General features: G+C 37.9%; 1 protein-coding gene, 1 non-coding gene and 2 pseudogenes across 2 annotated transcripts; 1 reads left to right on the top strand and 3 right to left on the bottom strand.

The window, feature by feature from the left end:
- Positions 1-865: 865 nt before the first annotated feature.
- Positions 866-2,432, bottom strand: LOC101300693 (annotated as a pseudogene).
- A 5,565-nt stretch (positions 2,433-7,997) lies between these two features.
- LOC101305226 lies at positions 7,998-11,989 on the top strand. The gene is made up of 7 exons (XR_183904.1): positions 7,998-8,560; positions 8,665-8,754; positions 9,088-9,158; positions 9,301-9,367; positions 9,693-9,818; positions 10,659-10,809; positions 11,388-11,989. It is a non-coding gene; the product is annotated as an uncharacterized LOC101305226 (transcript).
- A 3,213-nt stretch (positions 11,990-15,202) lies between these two features.
- LOC101300979 (heat shock cognate 70 kDa protein-like) lies at positions 15,203-17,183 on the bottom strand. The gene is made up of 2 exons (XM_004292108.1): positions 16,976-17,183; positions 15,203-16,638 (listed from the first exon to the last, which is right to left on the bottom strand). The coding sequence occupies exon 2, from the start codon at positions 16,583-16,585 to the stop codon at positions 15,203-15,205; it is 1,383 nt and encodes a 460-aa protein (XP_004292156.1). The 5' UTR covers positions 16,586-16,638; positions 16,976-17,183.
- A 1,084-nt stretch (positions 17,184-18,267) lies between these two features.
- LOC101301263 lies at positions 18,268-18,961 on the bottom strand (annotated as a pseudogene).
- Positions 18,962-19,382: the final 421 nt, after the last annotated feature.

Here is a 19,382-nt window from a genome sequence, read left to right on the forward strand (position 1 = left end):
TTTCCCCTGGGCCCTTCGTTTTAAATTGCCCAGTCTGCAGAGTTCGGGTTGATCTAGTAGGAGACGAGGCATAGTCACCCGTCTTTTCGGCCAGTTTTCATCAGTAGGTTACCTGTTCGACCTACTCGTGTTTTCTTGCTTCCGCTTGTGTTTAGTAGCTCTGAATACTTTAGAATTTTTGTATATTATGTGATGTTCAGAAGTGTAATATGAAATTTTCGAGTTAGGGTTGTCCATCTACAAGGGAGATTTTCTTAATCTTTTCAGTAAATTTTCCTTGGAGGTGGTCCCCGCACGACTTATTCTGGGTTTCAGGGTGAAATTCGGGGTGGGTCGTGTCACAGTCACTCACCTATGACCTATCCGGCTATCCCTCTTCCCCTCTGCGGCTCCGCCTCCACTCCCCTCCAGTCCTCCACGGCTCCACCATAATCTCCTTCTTCCCGGCCTCCTCCGGTCCTCCCCGATAGCGACGACTCGCCTCCGGCCCTCCGCCTCCACTCACCTACAAAAAGTAGGCATAATCTCCTTCTATCTCTTTCTTCTTATATAGAATCTGAAATTGTAAGTTATGGTTGAGCTCCTACACTTTGCATGGTTGTACTGGAAAAAAAAAAATTTGCCTTTCGGCCAAAGTTCAAGCCCACCCTATCTTTAAATCCTAGATCTGCCACTGTTCAAGAAACCATAATTCTAAGTTGAGTTTCTAGCGTTGTGCTCAAAGCAGATGAAACAGAAATAAGAGAGAACTAATGAAGGGAAATGAGAGACGGAGAAAATGACATGGACTTAATTAACGCTGGATTGATACAAATTAAAAAAAGGGTATCAGCAACATTAAACAAAGACTCGCGATTTATGAAATTCAGTACAACCTACGCAGGGAAGAAGAACTAGATCCCTTCTTGTACTTTTCTGCTACCTTGATCATCGTCTCGACTTCGACGTTAGACCGCCTCTATAATTCGAAATGGTGATCATGTTCTTTATCCCTAGCCGTTTTTCCTCAGCGGATACAATCAAAATTCCATTGGCATCGATCTCAAAACAAACAATGATTTGAGGCTTACCTTTTGGACCAGGAGGAATACCATCAAGCAAACGCTCACCCAACAATCTATTTTTTTTGGCTATGTTTTCTTCGCCCTCATAGACAGGAACCATCAAAGTAGGTTGGTTATTTATGAAAGTTGAGCCAATTTTAGTTTTCTTGGTGGGAATGGTAGTGTTCTTTGGGATGAAAACCAAAAAATTTCCCCTGTGAGTCTCTAAACCAATAGAAAGGGGAGTTACATCCAACAAGAGTAAGTCCTTCTCAATGCCACCCTACAAAAGTGCAGCTTGTACCGCAGTGCCATATGCAACTGATTCATCAGGATTGATACTACTCTTGCAAAGCTCCTTACCATTAAAGAAGTCTCGCAATAGCTGTTGTACCTTGGGAATTCTACTAGATCCACCAACAAGTACAATATCTTGAATACTATTCTTATCCCTTTTAGCATCCCCAAGACATTTCTCCACATTCTTCATGCATTTTCTAAAGAGATCCATGTTGAGCTCTTCAAATTTTGCTCTTGTTATTTTAGAGTGGAAGTCGATGCCTTCGAATAAAGAATCTATTTCAATGGTTGTTTCAATAATTGAAGAAAGAGTCCTCTTTGCTCGCTGACAAGATGTTCTCAATTTTCTTAATGCTTTGGGGTTATTGCTGATGTCTTTCTTGTGTTTCTTCTCAAATTCTTGCATAAAGTGGGTCAGCATTCTATTATCAAAATCTTCACCCCCGAGATGCGTATCTCCTGCAGTAGCTTTCACCTCAAAAATCCCATCTTCAATTTTAAGGAGGGAAACATCGAAGGTACCACCCCCAAGATCAAAAATGGGACATTATTACCACCAATGTTTGTGGCCTTTTTGTCAAGACCATATGCAATAGCTGCGGATGTTGGCTCATTAAGGACACGCATCACATTCATGCCTGCTATCACACCAACATCTTTTGTCGCCTGTCATTGAAAGCTATTGAAGTATGCCAGGACTGTTATAACAACTTTGTTTACTGTCTGTCTCAAGTAGGCCTCTGCAATTTCACGCATCTTACTGAGAACCATTGAAGATATTTGTTCAGGGGCAAATTGCTTCTTTTCATTTTTGTAGTTGACCACAATCATTGGCTTGTCACCCGCACCACGAACCAAGGGCCATAATTTCATATCACTCTAAACACATGCATCACTAAATCTTTTACCTATTAATCGTTTTGCATCAAAAACAGTGTTGATTGGATTGGCGGTGACTTGGTTCTTGGCAGCATCACCGATCAATCGCCATTCATTAGTGAAAGCAACATAGGACGGTGTTGTTCTGTTGCCTTGATCATTGGCTATGATCTCTACACGATTGTGTTGCCAAACCCCAACGCACGAGTAAGTAGTTGGTGCCTCGCCTTTTGCTGATAATGCCATTATCAATTGGATGTGTTTGTGAAGATATATTTGTTTTAGACAAACTGAGACAATCGAAACAAGCTTGAAACTAATGGGTCTGATTTGCAAGTATTTATAACGAGAGATTCAACACACGAATAATGTAGCAGTGTTCCGTTAGGAAACTGGATTCCTAGGTTTTCCTAGTAAGAAAAGTTAGGAAAACAACTATCTCCGAGTCCTTTATTTATTTGCAATCCTAATTGTTCCAAGAATCCTAATTGTACTGGTCCTTTGGCTCCATCAGCAATTTTCTTCTTCTGATGAGATACATCGAACATTGTTCGACGTGTTATATTAATTTGAGAAACATCGATCTTTGCCTTCATCAGCAATGTTCTTATGTTTGGATCCATCAAACATATACAGGATGTCGTACTTCAATATGAAACTCGTCTTTTGCAGAAACCTATATGAAGGAGCAACCCAGAAAACTTTGGTGTATTCCAGACTACGCCCCTGCATGTGTTTAATCAGCCCAGAAATATAAAGCTTACGACGACGCCGGTCAGAAGCCAAGCTTGATCGAGTGTATAAATTGGTTTATTCGCAAGACAAGCAAAATCAACAGTTACATGACTTGCATCGTTTTCCTCTGTATGTCCTTGTCAGGAGCGGGAAAAGAATCGATGAGTCGGTCCTTATTTCGTTTCTCTAAAAAGAGGAAAAAACTTGGGTGACAAGGTCTGGTTACTAACGATGACAAACACCAATGAAGAAATGACACGTGGCCAGAAAAACAATTAAATATAAATACAAATTACCAATAACCCCTTACAGTGCCCTCAAAGTCAAACCTAAACTCTTTAACGGGACACGTATCCCTTCTCCATTGGTGTTAGTCATTTGCAAGTGACCATACATGGTCACCGAAGTCGAGTCTTTAAAAAAGACAGGTCAAGTGTTTATTTAGTTTTTGTTGTTTGTTGAGAATGTGGAATTACCGTTGAACACAAAGTGTTATTCGTGCGTAATAATTTAATTAATCAACTTTTTTCCATCTGCGGTTGATACAGATGCCACATGTTAACAGATGACCGGCGTGTCAGGCGTCATTAACCAAAAAGTAATGTACCACAGACCTAAAAAGTATCACGAGCCGCCATCGTTTCGTCGTATTCCAAAAAAAAGAAAAGAAAATTAGCCACTCTTGCGATGGTGGCTGCAAAAAGGGCCTATAGATGCAGAGTAATCCGATCGGCAAACCTGTCCTCTGCGCTTCGGTATTTCTTGCTGCTGTTTTTGCAGTTGGGGTTGGGGAGAGATGTCTATGGATGGCGAAAGCGTTGGACATTGATTTTGGGCTCGAACACAAGAGAACAATTCCCTATCCGATGCCAAATTCAGGGTTTGTTTGCTTTTCTGGGTCAAGCTTTAATATTATTACGACAGGATCTTTACCAGGTTCAATTTTAATTTGTCAGATCTGTCTGCAGGCAGACTCTAAGGGACCGGACCGAGGACGGAGACTAAATTGATTTGATGTACAGATTTATGTAGGGATTGATTGAAAGCGGAGCTCCACCGAAACCCTGATTTCCGAGTAATACTCCAGTCTATTTGCATTGAACTAACAATAGTGAGGGGCTGAGCCTCCCACCTAAGCAGTTTTGTAAAACCCCTTAAAAAAAAAAACTAACTAAACGATGTTCAAGTTCAGAGTTCTAAGTTATATAGATCTGGGGAGAAATCATTATCATTTTATTAATATCGCTATATTTCTGTTTAATCCATTTGTTATTAGTTTCCAAGTTATATCATAAGGTGGCGTTCATTTTTTTTCTTTAGTGCTCATGCTTATTGAGGTTTATACTCGTAGCATTTTACATACTATAGAGATGTATTGGGAGTAACAACCCAAAAGTGTTCAAGATTAAAACATTTGAAATCTTCATTTGTAAACACATATAAACAAGAGAGTGAGTGTAGTTGTTAGACTAGCTAGTAGAGAGACCAGTTAGGATAGCAACGATCATACCTATTAGAGCCGTTCCCTTTTATCATTGCTATCCTAACTAGTCTCTCTACTAGCTAGTCTGACAAGTACACTCAACCTCTTGTCACTCTCTTGTTTATAAGTGAGAGAGTGTAGTTGTTAGACTAGTTATGATAGCAACGATCAAAGGGAATGACTCTAATAGATTTGATCATTGCTATCCTAACTATTCTCTCTACTAGCTAGTCTAACAACTACACTTACTCTCTTGTTTATAAGTGTTTAAACACGAAGGTTTCAGAAGTTTTAACCTTGAATCCAGCTACTTCTAAGCTGGTTGGTTAAACTCATAGCATTTTGCATACCTTGAGATGAGTAGTTGCATAATTGGATCAGCTTAAATGTAGCTGGATTCAAGGTTAAAACTTCTGCAACCTTCATGTGTAAATACTTATAAATAAGAGAGTGAGTGCAGTTGTTCGACTAGCTAGTAGAGAGACTAGTCAGGATAGCAACGATCATATCTATCAGATTCATTCCCTTTGGTATCAGTTCTATGTTAGTTTTTATGTTATATAAACATGGTGAGCATCATAAGGTGGTGTTCGGTATTGTTATCATGCCTGTATTTTCATGTTTTGTGCTCATGCGTATTGGGGTATAGCTTTTTTGTTCAAGCCCATGTCTAAATCCTTCTTCTTTTTGCTGTTTGTATTATCTAATTAATTTTTTTTTTTTTTTTTTTGTCTCTCTGATAGTTTAGTGTCCATCCCTTTGGTATTAGTTTATAATACATGGTGAGAAATCATAAGGTGGTGTTCAGTAATGTTTTCATGCCATATTTTCATTTTTTGTGCTCATGTTTATTGTGGTATAGATCTTTTGTTCAAGTTCCTATACATCGTTGTAGAGCTCTATGTATTAAAATAATACTGGTTTTTTGTGCTCTTTATTGGATTAGAGTCCTTCCCTTTGGTATTAGATCCTAAGTTATATAAACATGGTGTTATTTTAGAAGGTGGTGTTTGGTATTATTTTAGAAGGTGGTGTTTGGTAACATTTTTATGCTTTTATATTTTAGAATATTAATACTCTGGAAATGTGTTTTCGTGACGTATTCTACTTTTTTTTTTTTTTTTTTTTGAGGTAGAAAATATGGAAATATATTGATGCTTTAAACTATTGAACATGTTTTCAAATTTTATTAAGTATTAGTATTATGAATAGATTATTTCGTGTACAGGAGTTATTGCAGAACTGCAAATCAAATCGATTTATTCAGTTTCTTCAGAATTAAGGATAGTTTTCTTTTTGGTATTTTATCATGATGGAGAGCTTTCTCAAGTTCTTAAAGCAAATGTTTTATCTAAACTAATATTGTTAAAAGATGCTGATTAGCTAAACCTTTTTTTTTTTTTCTCTCTCAGGTCTTACCCAGACACTCAGAGATTACAGAGGACAAAGCTCTTGATTTGATGTAGAGGTGAAGATGGCGCATGCACTACTTGGAATAGGGCTAAAGCCTATGATAGGTAGCGACGTTTACCCGTAGGTTTGTTTCTAATTTAGGGTGCAACCCTTCTGGTTACGGGTGTTATATTCATCCCATGACATTGTCTAATATGAATGAAACATCGCATCTATGAGAGTATTATTTTTGATATCAATAGCCACTTTAACTATTTAACTGTGTTTTTCAGAAGTTTAACTAACGAAGATCCAGAAGAATGGATCTGGGCTTTGGAAAAGATGAAGATGCAAAGGGTAAAGACATGACTGCTTGGTCCAACCTAGAAAGACATGGGACTTGATGGGCGTTTTTCATATGAAATCCTTATTCCTGATGTGCTAAGAAGAAAAAACAGAATAGAATCGGTGGCACGAGTTAGCTAGGAGGGCGAGTCAGGTTTTGGTTTCTTCCTGATTTCATTCTTCAGCTGCATGATATTCTGGAGATCAACTTTCTTTCGACAACAGATCTTGACTGGAATGTTGAGTGCGCCGTGTATTATAATCAGAGAGGGAGCTTATGTCATTGCATTACAATGTTGTGATGCATATCTTCCTCAAAAGTGCTTGAACATGAGATTTTCACTGTGTTTCTTGGGACTTGTGGACTCATGTAAATTGACATACAAGCTTTGCGCCGCCTACTGGTCCATACATCTCTGCTGATGGCTCTGGCACCTCTCTCTCTCTCTCTATATATATATATATATATATATATATCTGCTGATGATCCAGGCACTATTTATTCGATAAGAAACAATAATACTCTCAATGTGATTTCTCTTCTGAAGTTATGTTATTGGAAGAAGTTCTGGAAGCTACCGAATTGGCTCACTGCCCCAGCAGCTCTCAGTTTCAGGTACTATTGTAAGTATTATCTTTATTTTTTACTTGGTTTGTTGTTTCTTCCGTGTTTTATCTGTTTACGCACATGGATGGACACAATATTTGCTTCATTAGTCCATATTCTGTTAAATATTTGTCCAGTGGAACAATCTTAATATTGTGAAAATATTTGTTTTTTGTGTTGAGTTCATTGATATGCCAAACTATTCCCTTTCAAAGCTTGAGGAGGTGGAGTGTTATGCTAGGAGCCTGGTAGTTCTCCCCATTATCTCAATTCCACATCTGGGATTGATAACTTAATGGTGTCTTGCACACATCTAACATCTCACATTTAGAAAGCATCATAAATCCATTTCTAACCAGTACAGTTACTACTTTGTGGCGGATTCATCTGCCTGAAATAGTTGACTGACAATTAAATGGTTTCCCTTGGTCGGAACTGGGAACTGTTGATTTACATTAGTAATTGACTAATTGTGTATGGAACCTGTCTGTGTCAACGTACAAGTTGCCACAACTCCAAAGAGTTATCCATGATTTCTTGGTGTTTTTGGGTGCATGCACCAAAACCTTGATATTTTCTTTAATAAGTGTAATTCCTCAATCATGTCAATTGGAGAGAAATGATTCTGATTGTACGCTGAGTTTCTAAGGTCTAAAGTCTCAACCTTATGCTCCCTGGCGTAAAGTTGCTTCGCCCGGATGCTTGCTGAAGACTAACGGTGGTGTGCAAAGGTAGGCTAAGATTCTGCCGTTGACTTGACATTTACATTTAATAATAATCTGGGAACGAAAATTTTGGTTGGTATCTGCCAAGGGGATTTTTGAAGATGGTTGGCCTCTTAAATCATTTGAAGTTGGGAACTATAGGTATCATTGGTTGGTAAGCTTTATGGTGCTTAATTTAATTATTGAGGCAGATTATGAGCATTTTTGCTCTTCACATTTACTTTTACTTTATTATTATTATATATCTATTTGTTGTTAGGACTGTTCATAAGGAACAGTGCTATCAGTGTTTAACAGTGTTGGTTGTTGCTGTTGGGCCTGCAGCAACAGTGTAATGACCAGTTTTGCCCTTTGTCTCGCTGGCCGCCTCTTGAAGCTTCCAGAGCGAGCTCAAATCTTCGCTTCTCCTTTTTTCCTGTGATTGAACCCAGCTCTTTTTGATCCACCCTTTCTCTTGCTCGTCGCCTCCTGAAGCTTCTAGAGCGAACTCGAGACTTTCTCCTTTTTTCCTCTCTTTATCCTTCTGCGCTCTCTCTCTCTCTCTCTGTCAGTCTTTCTGTCTCAGAAAAGATTGCCACTTCCATGTCTCTTTCGTTTTGGTTTTGTTTTGTGATTGATTTCTATTTGCTGGAAGGAAGCTTGGAATCTGGAATTGGTACTTTCCACTATCCTCTTTTGTTTCCAAATTAGAATCATTATAGTTACTCTTTCTCTTACTCCGTTAATCTCATTCTTCTTCGGCATCTGTTTCTGGGTTTGTCCTCAGATTGAGAGAGAAAAATAATTGTTGATGGGTATTGTTTGAGGTTTGGATTCTGAATATTGAATAGAATTTTTTATTTTATTTTGGCATATTAACAATCAATGTCTTTTGCTCTGATTCTAATTCTAATGGAGTGCTAAATCTTCTGGGTTTCGTCTGTTTTTGCAGTTACTGGCTTACTACTGTAGACTCTGGAAGTACTGCTTTACAATTTATAGTTTGAATGATGAAGTGGATCAAACTGACATTGCAAAAGCTCTTTCCGTGTCTCCAAACATTCATCATCAGGTATTTCATTTTTGGGTTGTTTCATTTGTGGGATTTTCTTACTTTTTTTTCTTCGTGTGACATTATGTAGCTTTGATTTATCAATATCTGATTCCATTTCTCAGCTCTTGCTGGGGGATGTAAACGTGAATTTGTTCATTACAGATTACTGTATGCGGGGAATGACAGGCTATGATCTCCTCCAAATGATTAAGGTAAGCTACAAGGCCTGACACCAGTATAATGATTTTGGCTTCTCAAAACCGGTGCATTATTGCGGCTAACAAGAAGTGATCTTTGTATTACCAAGTTGTATGTATCTCACAGTTGCAAATGTAGCCTGTGATTTCAAAATCCTACCTGTTCCCATGATGCATATCTCTTTCTATCGTTTAGCAGATCTTAAAGAATGTGATCTAAGCTCTAAAGCATCGTCCTTAGTAGGGACGATATGGGTTAGATGAGATTCAACAACTTTGCATAATGTTTCCTTAATTTGGTGAATTACAATGCATGTATCTAAATATAGTGCCTCGCTAAATTTGCAGGATTGACATACCAGTTGCTACCATGTCCTCAGTTGTTAATACATGATTCTAAGTAGCAAATGGATAAACAGGTAGCTTTGAGTTATGTCATAATCTTATGTCTTTATGAATCTAAGCTAATCTATCACTTGATGACTTTGCATTTGGAAACTTCAATTGCAAGTCTTCGGAGCATGTATAAAATGTCTGGCTGACGTTGTTACTCTGTTTCAGAGGGAAACGATTGGGAATGCCGTCAGTCTTGATCTGCTGCCTAAAGATTTAGGATAGGCACATTAAGGTAAAGCTAACTCTAATTTTGCTATTTACATATGGTTGAAATATGCTTCTATATATATGCTTAGCCAAAAACCAATTATCAAAAGTGAATATCAAGAGTGCTCTCTTGGCTTTTGAGAAATAAGGTGGAGATTGATGATAAGGAAATTGTCTTTACGTTCTTTTTACCATTTGAAAATTGTATATTACTGGTTATTGTGCAATGATTTTGCTCAGTCTCTGGAATAAATTTTCTTGGTTGAGTTGTTCAGAAATTGTAATTTTGTACTGTTAATTGGAGATTTCTTTCTATTATTAATCTTAAAAACAATCTGATACCAATGCAGGACAGGATGTTGATGCTTTGCAATTTAGTACATATTGATTATCCAGAAATGTCGAGGACCAGTTAATCGAAGCTTCAGAAGAGAAATGTGAAAGTCGTTTTAAGGCTACAACTCGATGCTACATATGTAAGTTCTTTACTTTTAGGATTTGCTGATTCATTTTCTCCGGTCTTTACTTTTAGATTCAACTCCCAGGGAGCATACACCAAAACAAAATAACTTCGGACATTACATATTCTCGCCAATGGAATGAGGATATGATTGAGGCCGAAAATTTATTGGTTAATGGCCAAAAACTTATATGAACCAAAATATGCATTTTGTTTTTCTATAGCTTGAGAGGAAACAATTGTCTATATATCTAGCAGCTGCATTACAACAAGACTAAATAGATATCCAGGAAGTGGTACGGTTTTAACTGCTCTAGACTTCCCTGCATTATTTAGATGCTCATTCTCCAACTCGGACCATTGAAATAAATTGATCATTAGATCCAGCAATCAAAAAGACGAGTTTAGTTTCATGTTAATGTCATATGGCTGCACATGTCGACTGATATATATGAAGAACAGCCTTTTAAAAGTTCCATAACCCTCTAATGACTTCAAGGAAGAATAGCCCTGTTACTCTGTAGTCCACATGTCCAAAACATGAATGATGAACAGTTTGCAACCAAGCTAGCCTGAGAACAAGATTTAATCCCTGCACAACATGCATAAAATTATTCAAAATCAGATTAGGAAGCCATCAAACTGGTAAGATCTAAGCTGAAACCTTGAAGTAGACTGTATGTATGTAAACTTAAAAGCAATCAAATCATGTTTCTGATTGATTTCTATTTGCTCTCTATATTCATGGCAGACTGACTTTGTAGTTAGGTATTACTGAGCACTTACCGAAGAAGTTTACATTTTTTTTTTCAATTGCCCAGTCCTATCATAACAATAAATTTCTTGCTTTACATAGGTTCCGATGCTCACAAACCTCGAGTATGCGACATGTTACTACATAACTGGATGCTACAAACCTCAGGACCATTGCTATTGCATGAAGGCCACACATTACCGTGATCTTGCTTATGCTGTGTCCTTCCTGCCTTATTACTGGAGAGATGCAGGTAATGCTCCTAGGCTATGTTGCTCCTTTTATATTTATCTGTATTGCCTTTTCTTTTTCAATTGACCAATAGATATCTCAGTATCTCACGCATTACCTTGAGCAGTTTAGAGCAGATGATTTCTGTAAACATCTGATGTCGTTTGATAGCCATTCTTCAGTCTATCCATATGTTATTAATTAGCTAATTTATTTGGAAGAACCTTTCCTTCACTGAGAAATCTTATATGGGAATACAGTTCAGAGTGTTCATCTCTAACTAGCATGGATCAAAGTGTGAAAAGAAAGTTTCCTCTCCATGTAACTTTTCCTGTTATCTATGTATACTGATGCTTAGATTAGGACCATTATTACTCATGTTTTATTCACCATTAGTGAGCTTCTAGGTATGATGACCACTGTCAAGCTTAGCTCTGCATGTTTATTTGGGCATCTTTCACAATTAATGATTTAGTTAAATAGTTTGACGTTTCCTTCTAATATTTTCTTTTACATGCTCTTTGGGTCTTTACTTTTACTACCATTAGATTGCTAATTTAAAAAGCTAAACTTGCTCATTTCATGATTCGAATGTTTCAGTTCACAGTAGCTCAAGGCGCTCTAGCTTGCCACCTAAATCAGATCAGAAGTTCTCATGTTTCAGATGGGACATTTTTGTGAAAGGGTGCTAAGAAGCAGAGGTTGCCATGATTCCCTTAAATCCTGCCCACCCTAATACTTTATAGGTTGGTCCTGACGTTGAGGCATTCCCAAACTAATACTATGGTTGATGCGTGTAGAGAAAAGGGAGAAGTTTATCAAGGCGTGGAGTTGATGACTAGCAGAAGAAGTCCACTTATGGTTTGGTCATGTGGGCACTCAATTTTGCAACGACTGAAATCCTGCCGGCCTGTGAACATTTTCTTGATGTTTTGGGGGTGAAGAAGAACTTTGCAGCTTTTACGGGTAAAGGCAAGTGCAGCTGCATTCCGTTTTCTTACATTACAATGTAACATGATTATCCTTTGGTCTAGGCATTATCAGTACATATGTGAAGTTAATAGCATTAGAAGTTAATTGGTGCATCTGGGTATTGCATGTGTTTTCTAATTAGTATTGGTGTCTCAACTGCTAAGACGGTGTCGTATTTGTAAGGAAACTCTGGTGGCCATTTCACTTAATAATATATTTTGTAATTACTTAAAAAGGAAAGAAAAAAAAGAGTTGAATAGAAAATGAAAAGAAATGGTGAAAATTACTTATGAACCCTCCCGTCCCGGCCCGTCCCCTTCCCTTCACCTCACTTACCCTACCTTATATAAGCCCTCGTACCTTAATCCCTAAACACAGCAGCAATTTAGAAAATCAACATCCATTACCAAAACTCTAGCTCAAAAATGGGTTACTCATACGTCGGTTACTCCAACGGCAACATGAAGCTTAAGGCTACTGCAAAGTACGATGGTGCTTCATCCAAGGTGATCTCCAACTATCAACGCAAGGACCTCATCATCTATCTGATCTGGCTTCGGGGCCCGATTCGTAAAAGGCGGTGAATGGCGGGATCATGATTCGCAAACCCAAGGGGAAGAGCACGTAGTCCCAGAATAAATGTAATTTTCTTTTAAGACTTCTTTAATTACTTTCCGTTTTGGGCTTGGTACTCTAACAACAGTCTATTTCAGTATGCTTATGGATTTGTATGGATAAGTTTTGGATTATATTATTAGTCCTTGGGTTTTGTGCGATTATTATTGTGCTTTTTCTATATTGTGGGTTTAGTTTTTTCCTTTCTAGTTTTAGTTTAAGGGAGGGAATCACGTTCCTAAATCCCTGTGCCAATTACTTGTGGATTCCACTCTACTGGGCTTGCTGTCTTGATTTATAGTAATTTAAAAGTGAATTGAGGGAAGACAATCTTATTGTAGGATACTGGGTATTCCCATTATAGGGAAAGTGGTACATCCTCGACTGGACTCTCATTCTGTGTTTTTAAAGGAAGTGAGACTTGAAACTTATCAAGGATACTGGGTATTCCCATGAATTGAATGTGAAACAAATGAGACTTGAATCTTACTAAAGATATTGGGAAGTTATCGTTTACCATAAATAGTTGGCTTGTTATGGTCAGGATTAATTGATAGTCTAGTCTTATTATGGTGGGTGTGGTACTGCTTTACAGTTTTGGGTGGGTGGCCTGAAGTGGAGTTTAATCATATCAAGATGTTGGGTCAGTGCTTTACAATCACTGATAGGTTAGGCATTGTCTTGGATATTAAGTGGTGTGAAGAGAGCTGAAGATGGATGGGATGTTATATTCTCTACTATTAGTGAATCAGGATTAGAGTTTGGAGTCTGCTTATCAGGCATTTAGTGAGAGTTTAAATAAAACCAAAATGTTGGGAAGTGCTTTACAGATTACAATCAGAGGTATGTTATGTATTGTCTTGCATTGCTTTGGATTAGGGGAAGTGCTTTATAGATTATGTATTGTCTTGTATTGCCTTGGCTTATTAGTGGAACAAGAGTGCTCAAAGTTGGATGGGGGTATTATCTTCACTGCTGTAAGTGAATCTGGAGATGGGAGTGGTTTGGAGTCTGCTTATCATGCATTTAGGTAAATTCTTATGTTGTGCTGCTTAGTGAGTAGAATATCTTATCAGACATAGGATTGTGTAAAAGTGAATCTTGTCATGGGTGTAAACTGAGTTTAACCCTCTGCCCTCTGGTCTTTGTCATACATGTGTGCATTTGGTGCCACTGTATGGCTGCAGAATAGGCACAAGGCTAGTGATGTTCATTCTTTGTCATATTGTGATGTGCATTTGGTGCAACTGTGTGGTCTTTGTCATATTGTATATCCCTCAACCGCCATGGTTTGAATGGATTTATATAAGCACTTCGAAGTTGACATCCTCCTCATATTGCCTTATAGGTCAGTGCTTTACATCTTGGTATTGCAGTATTTAGTTGATATCCTCCTCATATTGCCTCATAAGTACATAATGGATGGCCAAGATTTCTCCAACATTGTTTAGTTGATATTTTCGTTTATCTATCCCAAAATTTCGTTTTTCTCATCTTTCTCAAAATCTCTCTCTCTGTCTCTCGTTAGCGGGCGGAGTCCGGCCGAGCCATTGATTGATACAAGTAATCAAATTATTATCAATCAATGGAGTAGGAATTTGATGGGTCAAGGCCTTGGTATTGGGATAGATGATTCATCGAATCAGTGCTTTGTAGAATCTTGGCCGATGGCCATCCATTAAGATTGGATAGTTCAGATTTACTTATTACCACATAAGAGAGGATCCCAGTTACAGGTGCGCGGTGTTAAAAAAAGGATCGACCTTTTCGTCTTTTTAACATTATGGTAAAGAGGTCAATTTTTTATACACACTTATTTTGTTATGGGTGACCATGTGGGATGAGATAGAAATAAAATAAATTAGTACGTGAGCCGTGAGATAGTTTATTGAGCCAAGCTGAGATAGTTCGAAAACTTTTTGGTAATTAAGTAGACCACCATGAGAAGTTGAGAACAGTAATGCTCACCATGTATGGCAACTAATACACAATCGAGTTTCATTGCTTTTAGAGTTTTAAGGTCCATGATCCCAGAGAGCACCTACTCCAGGCACGTCTGGGAAGACCCACAGGTCCATACTCATCTTTCTTTGGTGAGTCCTTTATTTATTTATTTAGAATCCTAATTGTACAAGTCTGCTAGCTCTTCCTAAATAGGTATCTCCCAAAAGTCAAAGCTCCCATCTCGGGTCGGGATTTGTTATAGAAAATACATTAGTTTGAGGGGAGCCCTTCTAGTGAGGACCCTTAAGTTGAGGACTTGGTGAGGACTTTTCGGTTTATGGTTTAAAAGACCTAATTTTCGATCACATTTTGACATCTCATCCGTTCAGTTTTTAGGTTTATATGAGTATATCATTTCTACAAATTTTCACCCAAATTAGTGTTCGTTAAGATAACAAACTATATCAAATTAATGGACGAACCAAATCTGTCAAATATGAACCGTTCAAGTTCATAATTGATAAATCACACTTATGAATGCCTTAATAATTTTCAATATAGCTGAAAATTTGAAGAAATGATCCACTCATAAATACCTATAAACTGAACGGTCAAGATGTGGATATAAGATCGAAAGGTGGGATAAACCGAAAAGTCCTCACCAAGTCTTTAACTTAAAGGTCCTCACTAGAAGGGCTTCCTTAGTTTGAGTATGGGTTTCTAGCGTTGTACTGATAGCAGATGAAACAGAAAGAAGAGAGACCAAATGAAGGGAAACACCAAAACAGGGTATGGATTTAACTGTAGATTGATACAAATTAACTACCAAAACAGGGTATCAGCTACACTAAACATAAGATCACGATTTATGAAATTCAGTATGTTCACAACCTACGTAGGGCAGAAGAGCTAAATCCCTTCTTGTTATATTCATCCTCCTCTAACTTGTACTTTTCTTCTATCTTGATCATCTTCTCGATTTCCACGTTAGATAACACACCTCTGTAATTCGAAATGGTGATCGTGTTCTTGATTTGGAGCCGTTTTTCCTCAGCGGATACAATCAAAATTCCATTGGCATCGATCTCAAAACAAATAATAATTTGAGGTTTACCTTTTACACCACGAGGAATACCATTGAGCACAAACTCACCCAGCAATTTATTTTTTTTGGCTATTGTTTCTTCGCCCTCATACACAGGAACTATCAAACCAGATTGGTTATTTACGATAGTTGTGGCGAATTTAGTTTTCTTAGTGGGAATGGTAGTGTTTTTTGGGATGAAAACCTCAAATGCATCTGTGTGAGTCTCCAAACCAATGGACATGGGAGTTACATCCAACAAGAGCAAGTCTTGCACCTTCTCAATGTCACCCTGCAAAACTGCAGCTTGTACCGCAGCGCCATATGCAACTGATTCATCAGGATTGATACTTTTGCAAAGCTCCTTACCATTAAAGAAATCTTGCAATAGCTGTTGTATCTTGGGAATTCTACTAGATCCACCAACAAGAACAATATCTTGAATACTATTTATATCCATTTTAGCATCCCCTACACAATCCTCCACGGTCTTCATGCATTTTCTAAAGAGATCCATGTTAAGCTCTTCAAATTTTGCTCTTGTTATTTTAGAGTGGAAATCGATACCCTCGAATAAAGAATCTATTTCAATGGTGGTTTCAGCAGTCGAAGAAAGAGTCCTCTTTGCTCGCTCACAAGATGTTTTCATTCTTCTTAGTGCTTTGGGGTCATTGCTGATGTCTTTCTTGTGTTTCTTCTCAAATTCTTGCCTAAAGTGGTTCACCATTCTATTATCAAAATCTTCACCCCCGAGGTGTGTATCTCCTGCAGTAGCTTTCACCTTAAAAATCTCATCTTCAATTTGAAGGAGGGAAACATCGAAGGTACCACCCCCAAGATCAAAAATGAGGACATTATTACCACCAATGTTTGTGGCCCTTTTGTCAAGACCGTATGCAATAGCTGCGGATGTTGGCTCATTAAGGACGCGCATCACATTCATGCCTGCTATCACACCAGCATCTTTTGTCGCTTGTCGCTGAAAGTTATTAAAGTATGCGGGGACTGTTATAACGACATTCTTTACTGCATGTCCAAGGTAGGCCTCTGCAATTTCACGCATCTTACTAAGGACCATTGAAGATATTTGTTCAGGGGCAAATTCCTTCTTTTCATTTTTGTAGTTGACCATAATCATAGGCCTGTCACCCACACCACGAATCTTAAAGGGCCATAATTTCATATCACTCTTAACACACGCATCACTAAATCTTCTTCCTATTAATCGCTTTGCATCTGAAAGATAGTAAACAAGAGCATTCATTAGTTACGAATAGTCAAAGTTAATTAAGTGAATATTGTAAATATGACTATCACTGATAATGGTATAAATCCATGAAAAATATAAAATAAAAGTCCAACGACGACAAAGTTTGGATAGAATCCAGTTTAACTTGATTAATTGAAGTTTGAACTTTGGTACCTGGTGAAATCTATATACACGTTTTGAATTTCATATAGGGAAGTCATGTAATTGATAGCCAATGTAAAAAAACAGAGAAAGAAAAAAAGCTCATATACATATTACATTAGAACAACCAGCTAAATATTTAGTATGAAATTGATGACGTACCAAAAATAGTGTTGATTGGATTGGTGGTGACTTGGTTCTTGGCAGCATCACCGATCAACCGGCATTCATTAGTGAAAGCAACATAGGACGGTGTTGTTCTGTTGCCTTGATCATTGGCTATGATCTCTACGCGATCGTGTTGCCAAACCCCAACGCATGAGTAAGTAGTTCCAAGATCGATGCCGATAGCTGGAGCCTCGCGTTTTGCTGCTAATGCCATTATCTATCAATTATAAGTAGAGCTTGTGTGTATTTGTTTTAGACGGACAGAGACAATTGAAACTAATAGGTCTGATTTGCAAGTATTTATAACGAGAGGTTCAACACACGGATAAGAGTGCAATATTCCGTTAGGAAACTGGATTCCTATGTTTCCTTAGCAAGACACTTAATCCTCGCTGGACTAGAACAAATTAAAGCAGACACCCATATATTTATTTAGAATCCTAATTGGGCCATGAATCCTAAACAAGCATATATCTCCAAGTCCCAACGCAGCTTCAATTTTCAACCCCCCTCAGTAGCTCATCAGGATTGATTGTTCTAACTGCCGCACATAGATATTTGTTTGCCACACTCCTGTGATCGATCCGTAATTTTATCCCACTTCTATATTAGACAATGATCTTTCTCTCTCGCTCGAATTGCAATAACGAGACGGTGTACACTTCACCATGGTGACGTAATCCAACTGACTGGTGCAGTAAGAATCTAGTCGAACTAGGTTAAGATATTAGGATATTAATCCTAGTCTAACATGAATTAAAATTCTGTCATTCCTATTTGATTGTGGATCACTCAAATGAATAAGCAATAAGCCATGGTATTAGCCACAACTCTATGTAACCTTTCACAAATATTAGCATCACGATGTTGTTTGATGTCCCAAGTATAGGATAGGAACTTCCTGTAAATGATAGTGAAACCACTCCAGCTTGATTCAAGAAGTCTTGAAATCGAATCATACAAGTAGTAGTGACTTGGGAACCTCCTTTTTTTTTTTTTCCTAGAATGTTTAGTATATTGTTAAAATCTCCTAACATGATCCATGGATCAGTAACAGTGGGCTTTAATGTAAGCAAATGATCCCATAAACTGATCTGATTTGGTTGGTGAGAGTACATGAATAAAATGATATACAAAACTTCATACCGGTACGTACATGTAAGCCATAAGCATGAATATATCCATCATTGTTACAAAAAAGAAAAAAAAGAAAAAGAAAAAAAAAGAATATATTATTAACATCAAGGATATGGGTAAACTTAAAGTGTGTTAATATATGTCATGCATCAACTTTGTCCTACAGTTATAGATTGAGTCCTCATAGTAGTAATATTAGTCCTCAAAATTGTAATATGAGTCATTAAAGTTGTAGTATGCCCTTCAAATTTTGCTCTTGTTATTTTAGAGTGGATGTCGATACCCTCAAATAAAGAATTAATCAAGCTCGATGGTGGTTTCGGCTTTTAAAGAAAGAGTTCTTTTTGCTCTCTCGCATGATGTTCTCAATTTTCTCCATGTTGTTATGTGCTTCTTCTTGAACTCTTGCACAAAATGGTTCACCATTCTATCATCAAAATATTCACCCTTGAGATGTATATCTCCTGCAGTAATTTTCACCTCCAAAATCCCATTTTCAATTTTAAGAAGGGAAACATCGAAGATACCACCCCTAAGATCAAAAATGGGGACATTATTGCCACCAATAATTGTCGCCTTTTTTTTTTTCCCCAAACCGTATGCAATAGTTGCGGATGTTGGCTCATTAAGGACACGCATCACATTCATGTCGGCTATCACACCAGCATCTTTTGCCGCCTGTCTATGAAAGTTATTGAAGTATGCCGGAATCGTTATAATTAGATTCTTTACTGTCTATCCGAGATAGGCTTCTGCAATTTCACGCATCTTACCGAGAACCATTGAAGATACTTCTTCAGGGGCAAATTGTTTCTTCTCATTTTTGTCGTTGATCACAATCATAGGTGTCACATCCCGACCCTTATATTTTTACTTTATTTACTAGCGTGATTATAATAAGAATTTTACCGTCTCGATCATTGAGTAAATAGTTTAATTGGTCCCTAGAGGGGTTTCGGGGACGATTATGTGCGGAGGATTATTCGTATGAGGAAAATACGACTACGGTAAAAATGGTAAATTTTAGCTAGTAAAAGGTAATTTTTATTCGGGTATTATTTTTCGGGGTGTTTTTATTTTGGAAGTTTGGTTTAAAAGGGTGTTGGTCGGCTGGGCCGAGCCAACCCATTCTTCTTCCTTTCTCTCTCTCTCCCTCCCGATTTTTCTTCTTCTTCCCACCCGAGTTTTTTCTCTCTACACCCAGCAGACTTCCGGCCGTCCTCCCGCCGCCGTCCGACCTCCGTTCGCCGCCGGACCGGTCCCG

This window comes from Fragaria vesca, linkage group LG2 (genome assembly GCF_000184155.1).
Source record: "Fragaria vesca subsp. vesca linkage group LG2, FraVesHawaii_1.0, whole genome shotgun sequence".
NCBI classification, from domain to species: domain Eukaryota; kingdom Viridiplantae; phylum Streptophyta; class Magnoliopsida; order Rosales; family Rosaceae; genus Fragaria; species Fragaria vesca.

Coding starts and splice junctions, on each gene's coding strand:
- LOC101300979 (XM_004292108.1), bottom strand. CDS start 16,585: ATGAAATTATGGCCCTTTAAGATTCGTGGTGTGGGTGACAGGCCTATG.